The following is a 21,146-nucleotide window of genomic DNA, read 5'->3' as shown; positions in this document are numbered from 1 at the left end:
GTCAGAAAGGTAAAGCTAAGCGGTAACAAGTGAATAGAGCTACATTTTAAAAACATTCATTACATCCTATAATATCACTTAGTCTTACATCACCACTTAAAGCCACCTGAAGTTTTCGTCAATACTTAACACAAAGTCTTATAATGACACGCATGTAGGATCCTACACTACAATTCATATCTCACATCAACGATACCACACTAGCAAGTTAAATGACAGAATACGTACACACAGCTAAGGTACATTAAAAACAACAGTTATAAAGATAGGCGTTAAGTTATATAAAACCATTAAGTTAGTCATCAATACAAGTCAGTCATATAGACAACACTATTAAGTTAGTCATATAGACAACACTATTAAGTTAGTCATATTGACACTCCATTAAGTTAGTCATAGACAACACTATTAAGTTAGACATAGACAACACTGTTAAGTTAGTCATATTGACACTCAATTAAGTAAGTCTTAGAGACATAAAGTTAGTCATGTAGACAACACCATTAAGTTATTCATATAGTCAACATTAAGTTAGTCATATAGACAACACCATAAAGTTAACATGAAGACAACTTTGTAATTAGACAGCTTTGTAAGGAGCTAATTAGTTAGTTTTAAAAAGCACCCTCTGTTGATTATTACAGTAATTAGAGACCAAATCATATCACGTATATAAAATCCACGTTTCTGTAAACCTTACCAAAAATATCCAACACAGAACGAGTGGGTATTGGGGACACCCAACAACGAAAAACAAAGACACATAATCCGAGTTTGAGCAGAAAAAACAAATAGGTTTTGTTGTCTTCTAATTATTCCAGAAAGTATGTCACTTAAAGACTTGCCACCGGCCGCGGCGTCTCATGGCCAGCAGACGACCCCAGATCTGACCGCCATCACGCTATTTGTTCGCTCGTCGGCGCTACACAAGATCGAACGCTCGGCCGTATCGATACCAGAACTGAACTCATGATCCTTAGCCAATGCTGAATTGCAAGTCAGAGTGGGGTTGTTGTATAACAAATAGATCACTTGAGTCGTTGTGATCATTTGATCGCAGGGGGAAAAGATTCGATACTCGCTGAATTAAAGTAAAAAATTGAAAATTGGTGCCATTTAGACAGGTCGTGAGGAATATATCGTTATAATGGTGATGGGGGGGGGGGGGGTGAGAAAGGAGAGGGTGTGGCATTGAGTGATATAGGTGGGTGTCACAGTGCCAAATGTCAGATGGTCAACATGTCAAATGGTCAACATGTCAAATGGTCAACATGTCAGATGGTCAGATGGTCAACATGTCAGATGGTCAGATAGTCAACATTTCAGATGGTCAACATGTCATATGGTCAACATGTCAGATGGTCAACATGTCAGATGGTCAACATGTCATATGGTCAACATGTCATATGGTCAACATGTCAGATAGTCAACATGTCAGATAGTCAACATGTCAGATGGTCAACATGTCATATGGTCAACATGTCATATGGTCAACATGTCAGATGGTCAACATGTCAGATGGTCAACATGTCATATGGTCAATATGTCAGATGGTCAACATGTCAGATGGTCAACATGTCAGATGGTCAACATGTCAGATGGTCAGATGGTCAACATGTCAGATGGTCAGATAGTCAACATTTCAGATGGTCAACATGTCAGATGGTCAACATGTCAGATGGTCAACATGTCAGATGGTCAACATGTCAGATGGTCAACATGTCAGATGGTCAACATGTCAGATGGTCAGATGGTCAACATGTCAGATGGTCAACATGTCAGATGGTCAACATGTCAGATGGTCAACAAGTCAGATGGTCAACATGTCAGATGGTCAACAAGTCAGATGGTCAACAAGTCAGATGGTCAACAAGTCAGATGGTCAACAAGTCAGATGGTCAACAAGTCAGAAGGTCAACAAGTCAGAAGATCAACATGTCAGATGGTCAACATGGTCAATATGTCAGATGGTCAACATGTCAAATGGTCAACAAGTCAGATGGTCAACATGTCAGATGGTCAAATGGTCAACATGTCAGATGGTCAACATGTCAGATGATCAATATGTCAGATGGTCAACATGTCAGATGATCAACATTTCAGATGGTCAAGTGGTCAACATGTCAGATGGTCAACATGTCAGATGGTCAACATGTCAGATGGTCAACATGTCATATGGTCAACATCTCATATGGTCAACATGTCAGATGGTCAACATGTCAGATGGTCAACATGTCAGATGGTCAAATGGTCAACAAGTCAGATGGTCAACATGTCAGATGGTCAACATGTCAGATGGTCAGATAGTCAACATTTCAGATGGTCAACATGTCATATGGTCAACATGTCAGATGGTCAACATGTCAGATGGTCAACATGGTCAATATGTCAGATGGTCAACATGTCAAATGGTCAACAAGTCAGATGGTCAACATGTCAGATGGTCAAATGGTCAACATGTCAGATGGTCAACATGTCATATGGTCAACATGTCATATGGTCAACATGTCATATGGTCAACATGTCAGATGGTCAACATGTCAGATGGTCAAATGGTCAACAAGTCAGATGGTCAACATGTCAGATGGTCAACATGTCAGATGGTCAACATGTCAGATGATCAACATGTCAGATGGTCAACATGTCATATGGTCAACATGTCATATGGTCAACATGTCAGATGGTCAACATGTCAGATGATCAACATGTCAGATGGTCAACATGTCATATGGTCAATATGTCAGATGGTCAACATGTCAGAGGGTCAACATTTCAGATGGTCAACATGTCAGATGGTCAACGTGTCAGATGGTCAGATGGTCAACATGTCAGATGGTCAGATAGTCAACATTTCAGATGGTCAACATGTCAGATGGTCAACATGTCAGATGGTCAACATGTCAGATGGTCAACATGTCAGATGGTCAACATGTCAGATGGTCAACATGTCAGATGGTCAACAAGTCAGATGGTCAACAAGTCAGATGGTCAACAAGTCAGATGGTCAACAAGTCAGATTGTCAACAAGTCAGATGGTCAACAAGTCAGATGGTCAACAAGTCAGAAGATCAACATGTCAGATGGTCAACATGGTCAATATGTCAGATGGTCAACATGTCAAATGGTCAACAAGTCAGATGGTCAACATGTCAGATGGTCAAATGGTCAACATGTCAGATGGTCAACATGTCAGATGATCAATATGTCAGATGGTCAACATGTCAGATGATCAACATTTCAGATGGTCAAGTGGTCAACATGTCAGATGGTCAACATGTCAGATGGTCAACATTTCAGATGGTCAACATGTCATATGGTCAACATCTCATATGGTCAACATGTCAGATGGTCAACATGTCAGATGGTCAAATGGTCAACAAGTCAGATGGTCAACATGTCAGATGGTCAACATGTCAGATGGTCAACATGTCAGATGGTCAGATAGTCAACATTTCAGATGGTCAACATGTCATATGGTCAACATGTCAGATGGTCAACATGTCAGATGGTCAACATGGTCAATATGTCAGATGGTCAACATGTCAAATGGTCAACAAGTCAGATGGTCAACATGTCAGATGGTCAAATGGTCAACATGTCAGATGGTCAACATGTCAGATGGTCAACATGTCATATGGTCAACATGTCATATGGTCAACATGTCATATGGTCAACATGTCAGATGGTCAACATGTCAGATGGTCAAATGGTCAACAAGTCAGATGGTCAACATGTCAGATGGTCAACATGTCAGATGATCAACATGTCAGATGGTCAACATGTCAGATGGTCAACATGTCATATGGTCAACCCGCCCCCCCTCCACTCGAACGAAAAGGAATTTATATAGAAAATTTATACTTTTACCAGTGTCCTACCCCCGGAAAATATAGTCCCTCCCCCCCCCCCCCCGAAATTACCAAGTGCCTCCCCGTAGAAAAAAATTCTGGAAGAAACACTGCATATAGACTTTAAGTAGGACGTGTGAGAGAGTGGAATTAAATGACAATGTATTGAGGACGAGTAGAGTATGATGCTGACGTGTAAAGTGTAAGGATGACGTGTAAGGATGACGTTCAAGTGTAAGGATGACGCATGTACTGATATCAATGTCTAGAAAGAAACCACCGACCACCCACCCACCCACCACAGCAACAAAACACGTCTAAGTCTTGACCAGTACGAAAAAAAATCGATATTTTTGGCTTTAAAAAACTCAAAGAAATGGATAGTCTAGGAGCGGATGTATTCCCTTAGGCTAGCGCGTGAGGGTGACTGTACCATGTTCAACAAATACACTGTGTAGGGTCAGGCATGGACTTTGCAATAATTTTATCACGGTGTGTACATATGGGTTAGCCGTACCATAAAATATTTTGTAACTCTTTATGTACAGAGACTAGTCATAAACCTTAGGTAGGGTATGGCTAATCCGACATTTAAAATAAATGAGATTGGTTCAAAGCTTGCTAAATATTTCGCAATGAGTAGACAAGATGGAAATTGTGTGGGTAGGATTTGTTGGAAAAATAGTTCTTTAGTGTGTGAGGGCGGCACTTGTTGTGATGATAGTATTAGAGCTTTTTGTGGGCACTTGTTGTGATGATAGTATTAGAGCTTTTTGTGGGCACTTGTTGTGATGATAGTATTAGAGCTTTTTGTGGGCACTTGTTGTGATGATAGTATTAGAGCTTTTTGTGGGCACTTGTTGTGATGATAGTATTAGAGCTTTTTGTGGGCACTTGTTGTGATGATAGTATTAGAGCTTTTTGTGGGCACTTGTTGTGATGATAGTATTAGAGCTTTTTGTGGGCACTTGTTGTGATGATAGTATTAGAGCTTTTTGTGGGCACTTGTTGTGATGATAGTATTAGAGATTTTTGTGGGCACTTGTTGTGTTGGTAGTATTAGAGCTTTTTGTGGGCACTTGTTGTGTTGGTAGTATTAGAGCTTTTTGTGGACACTTGTTGTGTTGGTAGTATTAGAGCTTTTTGTGGGCACTTGTTATGTTGGTAGTATTAGAACTTTTTGTGGGCACTTGTTGTGATGATAGTATTAGAGCTTTTTGTGGGCACTTGTTGTGTTGGTAATATTAGAGATTTTGTAGGCACTTGTTGGCTGTGTGACATTTGTTTAGCCAGTGAAGCTGGGGCTATAATTAGAACTTACTTTAACAGCGTCAGCTGGGGGTGGGATAGACAGTGAAGCTGGGGCTATAACAGAGGCGTAGCGACCTTTCCCGGCGCCCGGGGGCAAACTTTCGATTTGCCCCCCCCCCCCTTCCCTCAAACTTTCGATTTGCCCCCCCCCCCTCAAGCTTTCGATTTGCACCACCCCCCTCAAACTTTCGATTTGCACCCCCGCCCCCTCAAGATTTCGATTTGCAACCCCCCCAAGCTTTCAATTTATTTTTCCAACCCATTTTGGCGCCCCCTAAGGTCGGCGCCTGGGGACATATGTCCCCCCCCTCTCGCTACGCCTCTGGGCTATAATAAGAACTTACTTTAACAGCATTAGCTGGGGTGGGGTAGACAGTGAAGCTGGGGCTATAATTAGAACTTACTTTAACAGCGTCCGCTGGGGTGGGGCCCTGGCACTTCTCCCCCTCGTAGTACAGCTGCAGGTACTGCTGCTTGAGCCACAGGACGCGTCTGTCCATTTGGTTCCTCAGCTTGCCTGCTGCCACCTTGAGGTGGGTCAAGCCACGGTACCAGGCGCCGATGATCCCCTTGGGTCCGATAAACCACAGCTTGTGTATGGCGGACATGCAGCTGCCGTAGACTATGGTGATACACTTGTGGTCAGAGTCCAGAGTCTCTAGCCCGTGCCGCTTGCAGATGCCAGCAAGGTCAAGGTTCTCTTCGCCCAGGTAAACTTCCTTGATGTGCATGACGTCCAGGTAGCCTTCTTCTAGTGAGTTGAAACTGTCCTCACCCCCACTAGAGTAGCGCGCGCACAGCACGTGCAGGGAGGTGTGGGAGCGGTCGGAGTGAAGGACGAAGTCAGGCGGGGAGGTGGCGCCACGGAGGGCGCTCCAGCCCGGCCGGGACCACGTGATGGTGGAGTTGTCGGCCTCGAGACGTAAGACACACAAGGAGGATCTGCCGCCATCTTCGTCCCACTGTATGATGGTCGTGCCGTGGTTCAAGATCTGTAGAAGAAATCAGTGTATGGGAAAAGTAAAGGCGGATACAGGCAGAAAGATGAATCACTAAGGAAAGTGATCCGTCATTTCATTCAAGATCTGTAGACGAAATCAGTGCATGGGAAAAGTAAAGGGAGATACAGGCAGAAAGATGAATCACTATGGAAGGTGATCCGTCATTTCATTCAAGATCTGTAGACGAAATCAGTGCATGGGAAAAGTAAAGGGAGATACAGGCAGAAAGATGAATCACTACGGAAAGTGATCCGTCATTTCAGTAGCCCGGCATGGATTAGAGTGTCACTGGGCAAAGTGATATTTAAATAACTGCAACACCTTTATGAGCTGCCTATTACCTCACATAAAATCCAGCACAATCAACTCTAAAATAAAAATTGCAATACGAAATTACAAAGAAGGTATTGGAAGGAAGGTTAGTGGTGTGTTTAAAATCGTGTCAAGGAAAATTAAAACGCGATGAACACAAGAAGAAAAAAACAAACAAAGGAATCTTGCACTCAGTTTTAAAAATTATGAATTTTTTTTGGCATCCGATTGATCGTTGAAAATGAAGCTGTAATTAGCAGTTCATTGCCAACATGTTGAAGCTGAAAGAAAGAGGACGTGTCTGAAGGAATAAAGGCATGTGTGAGAGAATGGCTGTGTTCTAAAGAGACGGAAAATTTCTTCTGTCTAATAGCTTTAATCCCCTTTCATCAATTTTTGTTTGTTTCACCCGTCCTCCATTTCTTGTGAACCAGCGCTAGTGGCGCCCCCTATCACTCTCCAGTAGGGGAGCTTAGAGCCCGGACAACCTGGATAATGCCGCGAGATTTCGCGAGACAAACAATGTAAGCCGTTGTTATCTCGATGTGCTGCTGTTGGTCCGACATTTTCCCTTCTCTGTGAGATGGCTGAGGCTATGTTGTGTGAGTTGTGCAAGGCTATAATGTCTTGGATTGGTGGGTGTCTGGAATGAGGGGGGGGGGGGGGTGTCTAGGATAGAGGGTGTCTGGGGTGGGGGTGTGTTGGGTTAGTGTGTATCTGGGATGGGGGGGGGGTGGGGTCTAGGATAGTTGGTGTCCGGAATGGTGTACTAGACTGATTGGTTACAATATTGACGTTGATGAATATCGGGAAATCTTGCATAGCATATTGCAATATTATGTTGTTGAAATTTAAAGCATTTGATATTTGAATATTGGAATGTTACAATAGTTAAATATTGAATGATGTTGGAATGTTAAGGGTTTTTGAAATGTTGAGCGTTGATTGTTGTTGGAATGTTGATTGTTGTTGGAATGTTGAGTGTTGTTGGAGTGTTGAGTGTTGTTGGAATGTTGATTGTTGTTGGAATGTTGATTGTTGTTGAAATGTTGATTGTTGTTGGAATGTTGAGTGTTGTCGGAATGTTGATTGTTGTTGGAATGTTGATTGTTGTTGGAATGTTGATTGTTGTTGGAATGTTGATTGTTGTTGGAATGTTGAGTGTTGTCGGAATGTTGATTGTTGTTGGAATGTTGAGTGTTGTTGGAATGTTGAGTGGTGAGTACCAATACCTCACCTGCAGAGTCTGCATGTCCAGCTGGAGGAGTCTTGGGGTCAACACCATGACCTCGTGCTCGCTAGCCAATGGTCGGACTGGTTGATAGCTGTCTAGGTCAAGGTCATAATCCCCATCGCTATCATACGATGTTGATTCTGTATCTCTGCTGGCACTAGAGAAGGGGGGGAGGGAAGAACAACAAAAAGACGTGTTTATACTAAAAAATTTTTTGTAAAAAACATTTCTTTTAAAACACGAACCTTGATAAACACGGTCGTAAAAATCCCGATCTATATTCTAGGGCGTGCTTGTTAGAATAATTGTTGGGGATGAGCACATGAATGAACACATGAGCAAACATATGAGAGGACAACGATGTTATTCAACTGAAATGAGACGTGCTTTTCAGACTAGTGAAAGATAGAAAATCAGGTTCTGTAAAGGCGATTTACGAAAATAAAATAATCTAATATTTCAAAGGACCAAAATATTAATTTAAATTTCAAATGTAATAAATATTTTTATCGATAAAATTGACAGTAATTTACAGAGAACCAACCCCCCTCCCCATACCCAACATATTCCCTCCAGAGTTTCTTCCAGGCATCTCTTCGGGGGGGGGGGGGGTGAAGAAAGCTTACCGCCCCCCCCCCCCCCCGAAAATTTCAAGTGCCCCCCCCCCGGAGAAAAAAGTCTGCAAGAAACACTGATTCCCTCTGATATAGGCGCCCACCAAAGGAACATACAAATCAACTCAAACCGGGTGGAATCTCTAAATTTATTTTATTACCAAGCCCTAACAAAACAACTAGAACTGGCTCAGTTATGTAAGCTTATAATACTTGTTTACTGACTGGACCATAAATAAATGTGCCAGAAAATTCTAGCATCTCTACAGGGAGATTAGATGCTAGCATACAAAAGTGAGGCAGACAGCGTAGGTGAGACTGTTCTCCCAATTAGAGGCTAGCATACAAAAGTGAGGCAGACAGCGTAGGTGAGACTGTTCTCCCAATTAGAGGCTAGCACACAAAAGTGAGGCAGACAGCGTAGGTGAGACTGTTCTCCCAATTAGAGGCTAGCACACAAAAGTGAGGCAGACAGCGTAGGTGAGACTGTTCTCCCAATTAGAGGCTAGCACACAAAAGTGAGGCAGACAGCGTAGGTGAGACTGTTCTCCCAATTAGATGCTAGCATACAAAAGTGAGGCAGACAGCGTAGGTGAGACTGTTCTCCCAATTAGAGGCTAGCACACAAAAGTGAGGCAGACAGCGTAGGTGAGACTGTTCTCCCAATTAGAGGCTAGCATACAAAAGTGAGGCAGACAGCGTAGGTGAGACTGTTCTCCCAACAAAGAAGATTCACTCTCGTCAACATCCAGCCTTCGTCCCGACCTAATCAACGCTTTGTTCCGAGAAGTACAAAAACATTTCATACACCAAAGAAGACTGACAAAAACCCACAAATTGAGCCGTCCTTCACTGAATTAACGTACGCCTGCACTGAATACATTCATGTTATATATATATATATATATATATATATATATATATATATATATATATATATATATATATGAAACTTATAATTTTCAGTTAAAAAAATATAATTGTTGTGTATGTGTGTGTATTAAAAATTTGACCTACATTTAAGAAAAACACGGATATTTCCACCATCAAATTTAGAAATCTATATACGGTGGTTGCGCGATGTTCTTAAGGCCACAATGAGACATTGAGAAAAAAGGATTGCAAACTTTTTATGAGTCTAAAATCTAAAGCAATGAGTCACACACTGATAGCATTTTAATTTTAGAGCAATGGTGTATAGAACTTTAGATAAGTTTAGAACATAGAACAAGGATTTATAGACCTTATGATAAATTTAGAACATAGAATGATGACTATTTTCTTGACAACTTATGGTAAGTATAACAACTTAAAAGAACGGGATTTATACCTTGTTATAAACAAGTCTACACATCTTTCATTTTTTTGGTTTTCCCAACATAAACGTTGTAGAGAATTATGTGTCAGTTGAAAAAAAAAACCAAGCCTATAATATTCATTTTGTTTTTAAATCGTCGTTTATTGATAACATAAAACGTTCTATACAGACACATATACGAACAGAATGAAGGACGAATAAAGCCTTTGTGTTATTAACGTGTGGAGTAAGGGGGAGAGGGGGGGGGAGGGAGAGACAGGGGACACAATTATTATCTGGTTTAAAAAAAAACATTCTTAGAAAAATAGTCGAAGTGAGTCTACAAAACTGTAGGATAGATGAGACATACATAATTCAAATCGCGCCGTTTCACTCTCTGAATCAAAAACCAATCGTCGACATTGAGAACAAAATAATCCAATTCTCGCCACCGGGCACAGAAAAAGTTGGGTAACGCTGGGTCGGTGTTCGTGACTTCAGCACGTAGTACGGCGTCGTGTTCTGCTGTATTAGCTACTAATAAGGTGGGGGACTGTACGGGCGGCAGGCCCTACCCTACATCCTGTGAAGTGGGTACTCTAACCCCTACCCCACATCCTGTGTAGTGGGTACTCTAAACCCTACCCCACATTGTGGGTACTCTAGCCCCTACCCCACATTGTGGGTACTTTAACCCCTACCCCACATCCTGTATAGTGGGTATTCTAACCCCTACCCCACATCCTGTGTAGTGGGTACTCTAACCCCTACTCCACATCCTGTGTAGTGGGTACTCTAATCCCTACCCCACATTCTGTACAGTGGGTATTCTAACCCCTACCCCACATCCTGTGTAGTGGGTACTCTAACCCTTACCCCACATCCTGTGTAGAAGGGCGTCAGCTCCTACCCTGGCCCATTGTATGGTCAGTTCTTTAATAAAAGCATCCATATCCTTGCTTGTTCTATTGTGGATTCTTTTAAGGACTATTATGGTTGAACAAGGCCACGAGTATGCTTTTGGCCACTCTACGATAGCAGGAGGCCATTACTGTGCTGGCCGGTGGCGAAACTAAGATGCACGAGGCCATGAATGTGTTTTTGGCCACACTATAATGCACGAGGCCACGCGTGTGCCGTGGGCCATTGTGTGCTGTTAACGACACTGAGATGGCCACACTATAATGCACGAGGCCACGCGTGTGCCGTGGGCCATTGTGTGCTGTTAACGACACTGAGATGGCCACACTATGAAGCACGAGGCCACACATGTGCCGTTGGCCACTGTGTGCTGTTAACGACACTGAGATGGCCACACTATGAAGCACGAGGCCACACATGTGCTGTGGGCCACTGTGTGCTGTTAACGACACTGAGATGGCCACCCTATGATGCACGAGGCCACACATGTGCCGTTGGCCACTGTGTGCTGTTAACGACACTGAGATGGCCCCACTATGATGCACGAGGCCACACATGTGCTGTGGGCCACTGTGTGCTGTTAACGACACTGAGATGGCCACCCTATGATGCACGAGGCCACACATGTGCTGTGGGCCACTGTGTGCTGTTAACGACACTGAGATGGCCACCCTATGATGCACGAGGCCACACATGTGCTGTGGGCCACTGTGTGCTGTTAACGACACTGAGATGGCCACCCTATGATGCACGAGGCCACACATGTGCTGTGGGCCACTGTGTGCTGTTAACGACACTGAGATGGCCACACTATGATGCAAGAGGCCACACATGTGCTGTGGGCCATTGTGTGCTGTTAACGACACTGAGATGGCCACACTATGATGCAAGAGGCCACACATGTGCTGTGGGCCATTGTGTGCTGTTAACGACACTGAGATGGCCCCACTATGATGCACGAGGCCACACATGTGCCGTGGGCCACTGTGTGCTGTTAACGACACTGAGATGGCCACACTATGATGCAAGAGGCCACACATGTGCTGTGGGCCACTGTGTGCTGTTAACGACACTGAGATGAACGCAGCCAGACGTTTTGAGGGCTTCTGTCAGGGCGGGGAATGTGTGCCACAGACGGGAGATAAACTTCCTTGTCTGGCAGGGCCCCCGTTGTTCCAGCACACCCACTTTCCGTGTATTATCTCCCCTCATTAGAGCGTTACCCCCTCCATTACCATACAACCTCATTACAACATTACCCCCTCATCCCAAACCCACCCTTTTTACTAAATTATTCTTATATCGCCAATCTAATACGTAGCCACTCTAACCACATACTCCTCTAACCTTGGCCGTATGAAACAAACTCTCAACATGTGATATGGAATCCCGAGCTACAGGAGAAACTTGATACACATGTTATGGAATCTCCCCTTCAACCCTGTTCCCTAAACAACAGTACCCCGCAATGGAATCACCTCAAAACCTCTCACACCTTAATAATGAGTTATCTGAGATAATATCTCCCTACCCTCGCCGGCATAGTTTTCATTATCTGTGAGAGCTAAGAACTAGCTCCTGTAATTATGTTGTATCTTTTAGATGTTAATGGACTGTTTTATTTATTTCTTTTTTTTTCTCTTGTTTTTTAAATTGAACAAAATGACTCAAAAAAATACTACTAAAGTGTTATTAAAATACTCAAATTGAAAATCCATCTTAGGATTTCGCTAACTTTATAGTCTTATTCTGTTTGACAAGATTTTTAAACACATTTTTATATCATTAATTGCAACCATCTATTTTAATCACTGAATAAATCTTAGCCTTAACAATAAAAAACAGAGTTTTAAATACCATTTAAGCATGTTCAAATCATGTACACTGTAAAAAGTTAAGAGACAGAACAATCAGTACAGAAAAAGATAATTACCGAAGTTACTTCCCTTTATTAAAGTACAAACTTTAAATAAATCTTAAAATAAATAGATATTTTTCTTACTGCCTTACAAAACAAATGAGTAGAATGTACATTAGTTCTATTGTGTGGAGGGCAACTGTCAGATGGATTTTTATGTGGATGTGTTGTAATGAGTTTATTTTGTTTTTGATGGTACACCTTGTACATGTGTGCTCATGTGACCAGACGAGTGTGATAAAAACCTGCATTAGCTACAGGTAAAGGCACAGTAGATTAAGTCCATGTTTTACCATACAGCTAGGTGCCACAACAGATTTAACTTTAGATTACACTTTACAAACTTTTTTTCTCTTTAAGTAAAGAATGTATCCAAGAACATTTAAAATGCCCATGAGCCTTTCATATGTGGGTATAAGAAAACAATGAACTTGAAACAATGAAGATGTTCTCATTATGTAAACAGACAAAAGAGGTGTGCCCTCCATTTCAAGACACCCTGCTTTGAGAAAATGTCCTGACTGTGAGAATTCAAACCCTCCCCATCCCTCTGACAGTGTAAGTAGGGTGTCACGTGTCTTACTTGAATAAATGGGCACCTTGGTACATATAATTACTGAAAACTAACAAGCCTTATTTTCATTTATTTACACATTTTTGTAGTCAGTTTAACAATATTTAATTTAACTAGTTCTATTTTGCTGATTCTGCAATGATATTTAGGCCTATCTTACATAAAAATGGGAGCTAACAAATTATTTGGTACAATTGTCTTTTATAGTTTATTTGTCCAATACACTATGTATAATGGAGTAGAAAAAAATGTTAAAATTTACATGTTAAATACTATAAGATAATTTATGCATTCTACCAAAATATTTCTATTGTTTACAGAAAGTTATATGTCAAACAAATTTCCTAAACAAATTAATTTAATTGCAAGGAAAATTTATCAAAATAATAACATGAATAAGGTATTTGCCAAAAAGCAATGCCTCTATTGTCCACCTACCTACTAGTGGCATCTTTAGGTCAAAGTGATCTACCTTACTAGTGCCACCATCCAGATTACCATGACCTATTTGCTAATGCTACCCTCCAGGTTAATGTGACCTACATACTGGAGACCTTCTCCATGTTACCATGACCTACTTACTAGTCCTACCCTCCAGGTCACTGTGACTTACCTACTCATACCCCCCCCATCTGAGTGTGACCTACCTGCTGGTGTCCCCCCCCCCCCATCTGACTGTGACCTACCTGCTGGTGTCCCCCCCCCCCATCTGACTGTGACCTACCTGCTGGTGTCCCCCCCCCCCCCACCATCTGACTGTGACCTACCTGCTGGTGTCCCCCCCCCCCCCCATCTGACTGTGACCTACCTGCTGGTGTCCCCCCCCCCATCTGACTGTGACCTACCTGCTGGTGTCCCCCCCCCCATCTGACTGTGACCTACATGCTGGTGTCCCCCCCCCCCCCCCAGTCACTGTGACCTACCTGCTGGTGGCATCCCCCAGGTTACTACTGGAACTAGCTGCTATTTTCCCATGGTACTGGAACAGGTGAATGTCACTCAGCACCAGCTGAGCCTGCCTCAATTTGTCCAGGTTAATTAATCCACCCACACCTATCCTGGTCATAAACCTGTCCTCACCATTGAAGTCTGACACAAACTGGCATAGAAAAAGATATTTTCAAAAATACAACCATAATTGGTAAAAAAAAAATAAAGTTCAAAATTACAGAAAAAAAATGCATCTTATTTTATTTCTGGAGACAGCATGTTTGTATGGTAGAGCATACGACTCCTAAACTCCGAAAGTTGTGAGTTTAGATCCTAGGGTCGGTTGAGTCGGTAAAGCTCATGCTTGCTAAACCGAAAAGTTTCGAGTTCGAACCCTCGGGCAGATGAGGCTCGTTTGCTGGGGACATCAACCCATCTAAGGGAGAAAACTCAAAAACCAAACAACTGCTGCCTTGTAGTTTGTTTTTGGTTGGACAAAGGCTATGGAAGCAAACCCAAAAAGAAAAGCAGGCTGAAATTGGAGTCAATGGCCTCAATGGTGCATAACCAGTTGACACGTATACTTAATTGTATTGGAGGAAATCCCTCCCAACACTAAAAATTAAGAACCAAGAAGAGAAGATCCTGGGCCTGAGTCCCTAAGATGTCCCTGAGTTCATTCAGAGTTGATGGGTACCTGACTCACATTAAAGAAAGTAAAGGCCATTGGGTATAGGGCTGGTAAGTAGGTCACCAATCAGTTCTAAGGCTCAATAAAACCTGCATGAGCCATAGAACTGGTTGGTGACCTACTTACCAGCCCTATAGAGCTGACCACACTACCCCTCAATATGTAGAGGCCACAGAAACAGATTAACTCTACTTCACCTGCCCATGGACCGCTAGGTTTGAAAGGGTATATTTATAGTATTTCTAATAAGTGGATTTATGGAATCATTTTTTCATGTATTTTCTCAACTTTATTCAAACCTTAATTTAAAAAAAAAAAACTTATAAAAGAACAATGCTGGATGTCTGTGAAGTGGACACACAAGCCGCAACCAATTTCAACAAACCTCTAACAGCCTTTTTCTAGGCATCTCCTCCACCAACACCCCCCCCCCCCCCAAGAGAGAAAAAAGTCTGAAAGAAACACTGACCTCTAACGACTGGTTTTCATCAGACGGCACAACCACGATGCTAGGTACTCCAACAAAAATACTCTTCAGCTCACGGAGGAAAGATCCAAAAAAAGGCACAACTTTACACTCGGGGATATCCAGGGCCCTGTTGATTGCCTCCCTGTACTCCGGGGAGAGGTCCCTGGTCAGCAACATGTCTGACAGGGAGTGGAGTGTTGACAGGTCTTCATCTTCTATAGACAGCCAAAACGGTTTCAGTTTCTCTGACCTGCAAACATGTTAAAAAATATAATTTAAAAAATGAAACAAATGTTCATTTAATTAGAAAAAAAAATAGAAATATTAAACCAAACAACAATTTAGATAGATTAAAATACAGGTTAAAAAGTAATTTAAGTTCATTTTATCAAGTCAACTTCTAGAAATGTTTGGCATAAAGAGACTGATAAAATTTGCTGCCATTTTTGTGTTTAGTAGTAGTTTTTATCTTAATCTAGCACTTGAAATCAATTATTAATAATATTTCTGATAATAAAGATAATAAAGCATAAATGAAAAATTATTTAATTAAGTAGGGATGTAAAATAAGGTGTTATACATCACTGTAATAGCAATATTAGACTAAGTATAATTTCTACATAATAATTTGACAAATGTAGAGAAAATAGTCATTGCTAAGGTAGAAATACATTCTTTACAATTACCTTGGGATACAAATGGTTTTAAAAAAAACATGTTAAAGTATTGAACATCTTAAAAAGCTTACCGTAATCCACAAATAAATTTTCCTAGGTTTAAAAAACTTACCGTAATCCACAAACAATTTCAACAGCAGAGTTAAAATTCCCAAGGAGCCAACAGTAGACAGCAAGTCTGAGGATACAGGACAGCACAGCTTTCCTGTCGTCATGGGTTGCTTGGGTCACAATCAACTGGGTCACCCAGGAGCTGACCTGAAACAGGGCAAGTTTCTTTAGTGGCAAGTTTCTTAAGTGGCAAGTTTCTTAAGTGGCAAGTTTATTAAGTAGTAAGTTTCTTCAGTGGCAAGTTTCTTAAGTGGCAAGTTTCTTAAGTTGCAAGTTTCTTAAGTGGCAAGTTTCTTTAATGGCAAGTTTCTTAAGTGGCAAGTTTCTTAAGTAGTAAGTTTCTTTAGTAATTTAAGCTCTAACAATCTTGTTTAAAGTCACACAAAATACCAGCAAGTTCTTAAGTCAGCTACAGTTTGCCTAGTAATCTAAAAAGTAGTAATCTAAAAGTACTATCTAGTTTACATGATAGCTGCTGAAAATTATTGCATGCATCGTTTATACTTTTATGAGCACAATTTGACCTCAGTTTGACTTACATTAGACAGACATTGTGAACTATGTAAAAGCTAAAAAAAAAAGAGTATTTCTATAGTAGAAAAATCTAAAGTTCTGAGTGATATCAATTATTATCCCTGTTTTTAGAATTCATTTTGTGCTTGACAAGTGAGGCAATGAATTCAGCAGAAACTACTGCAAATCTGATTACAGCATTGTATGAGATGTTAAAGTGAGGCTAGGAATTTAGGACTAGCAAATACAAATCTCAATAAAACTTGTAACAGATGTTAAGACAAGGGGGGGGGGGGGGGGGGGGGGCAATACATTCAGCATCAACTACTACAAACCTCATTGAACCTGAAACAAGGGAGGCAATACATTCAGCATCAGCTACTACAAACCTCATTGAACCTTAGACAAGGGAGGCAATACATTCAGCATCAGCTACTACAAACCTCATTGAACCTTAGACAAGGGAGGCAATACATTCAGCATCAGCTACTACAAACCTCATTGAACCTTAGACATGGGAGGTAATACATTCAGCATCAGCTACTACAAACCTCATTGAACCTTAGACATGGGAGGTAATACATTCAGCATCAGCTACTACAAACCTCATTGAACCTTTGTATGAGATGTTCCACTGAAGGCTGAGTTTTCTGCATCAAAGGTCTGGAAAGTTCCATGGTGACGTGGCGAATGTAGTGCTGCGGAGGTACACTGCTGAAAAGTTTGTGTTCCACATCAGTTAACATCAGCGCCACTTCTTCCGGAAAGTGAAGCATTTTCCGCAAGGCCTCCAACTCTTCTGTGTCTTTGCTCATGGGCTCTAACTCTGGTCTGGGAGTCAGCTGTCTCTTCTGGTAATCTGAGGATAAAAATTAGAATCATGAAGACAATTTTGTTGTAAGAAATAAAGTAAATGTAATAATGTGTTTATCAAAGAACTAAAGGGAGGGAAGCAATGCAATTCAAATAAAAGAGTAATTAAAGTTTGATTTACCTAAATTAACTTGGTAAAAAAATTGGCTTGTGTGTAATATTTAATTTCTCTGATGTACTTGTAAGATATATCAAAATTAAAATGTGTTTTAAAAATTTTAATTGAATGATTGAATGAAAACTGAAATATTATTGTATTATAGGACATCCTCCTAAATTATTATCTCCCTTTTTTCATTAAAAAAACCCCCAACATTTAAACCATTTAGATGGTTACCACCCTTGTAAGATGCAGTTCTATGTTATTAGTCGCACAATCCTACACAATATTATAAAAACATATTCATGTCACAACCAAGTCTAATATTGAAAAGCTGCTTGTGTATTATATTTCCAAAAAAAAAAATGAAATAAAACCAACCAAACTCAAAGCTGTCTCTCTGCAGGGCGCCATTGTTTAGAAATCTGCCATCCATATCTAAAGCTTCCCATATGGCAGCAGTGACAGACTTGAGACAGTCAACAGAAGGCATGGCAAGCGTCCATGGCTTAGTCCCCCTGAACTCTAACACTAGACTGTCATGGGCCTTTCCACTACCAGACAGCCAGTCATCCATGTCTTTAAGTTGCTGGCTCTTAGCTGGGATCTGGGTCTTAATGTCTAGCAGCATGATCTTCTCATTAGAGATGGCCAGTAGCCTTGATACCTGAAGTAAAAGGATATTTATTCAAGGTTCTTTATGAAGTCAGTGTAATGATAAGTTAATTTATAAGAATTGATTGAATTCATTGTCTGCTTTGTCAGACATATTTTGAACTCAATTTAGATTTTTCAACTACAGAAATTCCTCCTCCCTTTTCATTATTTTTTCGTTAGATCACAATCTCTGTCTTTCATTCAAGGTTCTTTATAATGGTTGTGTAATGAGAAGTTAATTTATAAGAATCGACAGTATTTATTTATTAACATTACATAGTTCTTATTAATTATATTATTTAATATCTCAGTTGTTTTGTATACAAAGTACCTTTTTTTTTAGAAAAAAAAGCTAAAATAAAAGTTACAACAGATCGTTAAGAGACTTTAAAATGGCATTACTGATAATGATTCCTAAAGCCATTTACTACCCTTAGAGTAGCACTTAGTTTTATTGTTTTATGTGAATTACTGATTAAAGTGATTAGGCACCCAGTTGCAGTTTTTACATTACCTTTTTTTGTGTGTTTCCCCTCAAAATTTCTTTGACTTGAAACAGTTTACAGCCATATGAAGGAAGATTCTTGCAGATCTTGATGTACAGCTGTTTAAGCTTTACTTCATTTTCATAGTAGGGAGTGTGCCACAACTTTTTTTGTTTGTCCTGTCAAAATCATTCAATTAAATTTTTTTTATTTAAAATTAAAAATCAAAATAATTTATCTAGGGCCTATAGATATTCTAGTAAATGTTTACAATTATATCAAATAAAAATATTAAAAACTTATTTTAAAAGTTACTGGCACATTTATTTTCAAATGACATAGTCTATGGGTAGATATTTAGTAGACTTATTATTACTAACTGAGGATGCTTTAATTTAATCCAAACAGTTAGCTCAATTTTGTGTTAGTGTTGGTGTAAAAAGTGTAAGTTTGGAGATGTGTTATAATTTTTGGCTAAGGTTTTAACAAAGAATTGGTTTAATATTTACATTACACTTAACCATAAATTTTCAATTAAACTGATGTGCTTACTTCAATAAGTTCTCGAACTCGTTTAGAAGTTGTGTAGTGGGGAGGTAGAAATTTGCTCAGGTCCAAACTCTCCCGTGGCTGCCATTCGTTATCGCTGGTACACAGCAGGGTCCGTGCTAGTTTTGTACTGCGTCTAGTGCTGTCAACAGAGAAATATGAGAATCACTGAACGAACAAGAAAAATTTAAAAACATTGTAAAGGCAATGGCTGGAGTTAGGTACTTTTACTATTCGTTACTGCCCTAGTAGATCTATCTAGATTCTAAGCCTAATAGAAATAATCTAGTCTAATAGATCTAGAATCTAGATCTAGATCTAGATATCTAGATCTATATTCTAAAATGTTATGATAAAAATTTAATATAATTTTTTTTTGTATAGCGCAACTAACTGCCAGAACAATATTTTGCATAGTTAGCTAAATTGTTCCGGCTCATATTTAGGCTTGGAATTAATGTCTATCTAATACGAAACAAAGTGATGTTAATAACATGATTGCAAGACAAATTATCTCTAAACAAATGCCAAAAAAAAATAATTTCTAGGCCCATCTATGAAAATTATTCTTGAGTAAAAAACAAAATTTGAATAAACAGCTTAATAATCTGGAAGTTTACATGAGTTATCTATTTTACCATTCGCGGTTTTTTGGAGCCCGTATACTTTTTCTGTTTTACAAACAATCAAAAGTGTAAGATGAGGACAAGCGACCTATGTCTACTTCAGACCCATGTCGACCTCTGTCCAATGTCTATCACAGGCCAATGAGGACTACTGACCATAACAGACGACTAACCGATGAAGATCACTAACCAATGTCGACCACTGACCCATATAGACCACTGACCAATGTCGACTACTGACCCATTTAGACCATCGACCCATATAGACCACTGACCCATGTCGACCACTGACCCACGTCGACCAGACCACTGATCCACGTCGACCACTGACCCGTGTTTGACCAGTGCTATAGCCTTCCCCCCCCCCCTCCCCCCCCCCCCTTCCAAAACACGACTGGACTGACCTAGTTATTCTCTGGGCTCTATGAGAGCGGATCAGCTCCTTCTTGTGGCGCAAGTTCTCCAGCTTCTCGCTGTCCGTGTTGATACGAAAACATCTCGTCTGCTCAACGACGCCATCCTCGCCATCTGTCAACCCGTTGGTTGGACTCCCACAGTTGTTGTTCTGGTGGTTGGGCGTGTCAACCTCCTCGTTGTCTTCGTCCTCAGACTCGGGCCAGGCCTCTTCGATGTGGAGCTGGATGCCAGCGAGGGTGGCGGCCTCTTCTTTAGAGCACGGCAGGTCCCCATTGACAATCAGCTGCTGTAGCTGTAGATGGTAGATAGAGATACAATCTTAGGGTTTATCTTTACTTTGTACTTATAGATGGTAGAGATACAATCTTAGAATTTATCTTTACTTTGTACTAACATTGGCAGAGAGACAATCATAGAATTGATCTTTACTTTGTACTTATAGATGGTAGAGATACAATCTTAGAATTTATCTTTACTTTGTACTAACATATGGCAGAGAGACAATCTTAGAATTGATCTTTACTTTGTACTTATAGATGGTAGAGATACAATCTTAGAACTTATCACTTTGTACTACCCTATAAATGATAAATACGCAATCTTAGAATTTATCTCCACTTTGTACTACCCTATAAATGGTAGAGACACAATCTTATAATTAATCCTCACTTTGTACTATCTTATAGATAACAGAGACAATCTTAGAACGTATTTTCACTTTGTACTACCCTATAGAATATTTAGATGGTAGAGATATAATCTAAGAATTTATCTTTACTTTGTACTTATAAATGGTAGAGATACAATCTTAGAATTTATGTGTAGATCAATGGTAGTCTTTGAGTTAAGATCGATAACTGATTTACTATCGATATTATTATTGTTGGCTTACATGATGCCTTATATACCTTGCTGCGTAGCTTAAAAACATGGTACATTTGATAAGCTAATCAAAAACAATTTTACAATTATTAGACTACAAACGACAAGTGTAATTCAACAGGAGAAATTAGCTTTT

At 40.3% G+C, this 21,146-nt stretch overlaps 1 protein-coding gene across 1 annotated transcript in view; it reads right to left on the bottom strand.

Annotated features, from left to right (window-relative positions):
• LOC131950168 (uncharacterized) overlaps window positions 1-21,146 on the bottom strand; it is a 238,073-nt gene that overhangs the window by 46,676 nt on the left and 170,251 nt on the right. The window contains exons 12-21 of the mRNA XM_059312221.1: window positions 20,116-20,420; window positions 19,089-19,227; window positions 18,566-18,715; window positions 17,776-18,061; window positions 17,027-17,280; window positions 15,910-16,055; window positions 15,121-15,370; window positions 13,954-14,129; window positions 7,710-7,863; window positions 5,564-6,151 (exon numbers count right to left, since the gene is read on the bottom strand). Of these exons, the coding sequence (XP_059168204.1) occupies window positions 5,564-6,151; window positions 7,710-7,863; window positions 13,954-14,129; window positions 15,121-15,370; window positions 15,910-16,055; window positions 17,027-17,280; window positions 17,776-18,061; window positions 18,566-18,715; window positions 19,089-19,227; window positions 20,116-20,420 (2,448 nt within the window). The remainder of the gene's footprint in view (window positions 1-5,563; window positions 6,152-7,709; window positions 7,864-13,953; window positions 14,130-15,120; window positions 15,371-15,909; window positions 16,056-17,026; window positions 17,281-17,775; window positions 18,062-18,565; window positions 18,716-19,088; window positions 19,228-20,115; window positions 20,421-21,146) is intronic.

The sequence above is a fragment of the Physella acuta genome, unplaced genomic scaffold (assembly GCF_028476545.2).
Source record: "Physella acuta isolate Inbredline_101_S28 unplaced genomic scaffold, ASM2847654v3 ptg000741l, whole genome shotgun sequence".
Taxonomy (NCBI): domain Eukaryota; kingdom Metazoa; phylum Mollusca; class Gastropoda; family Physidae; genus Physella; species Physella acuta.
The sequence above is the reverse complement of the archived record's forward strand: the minus strand, read 5'-3'. Positions and strand labels throughout refer to the sequence as shown.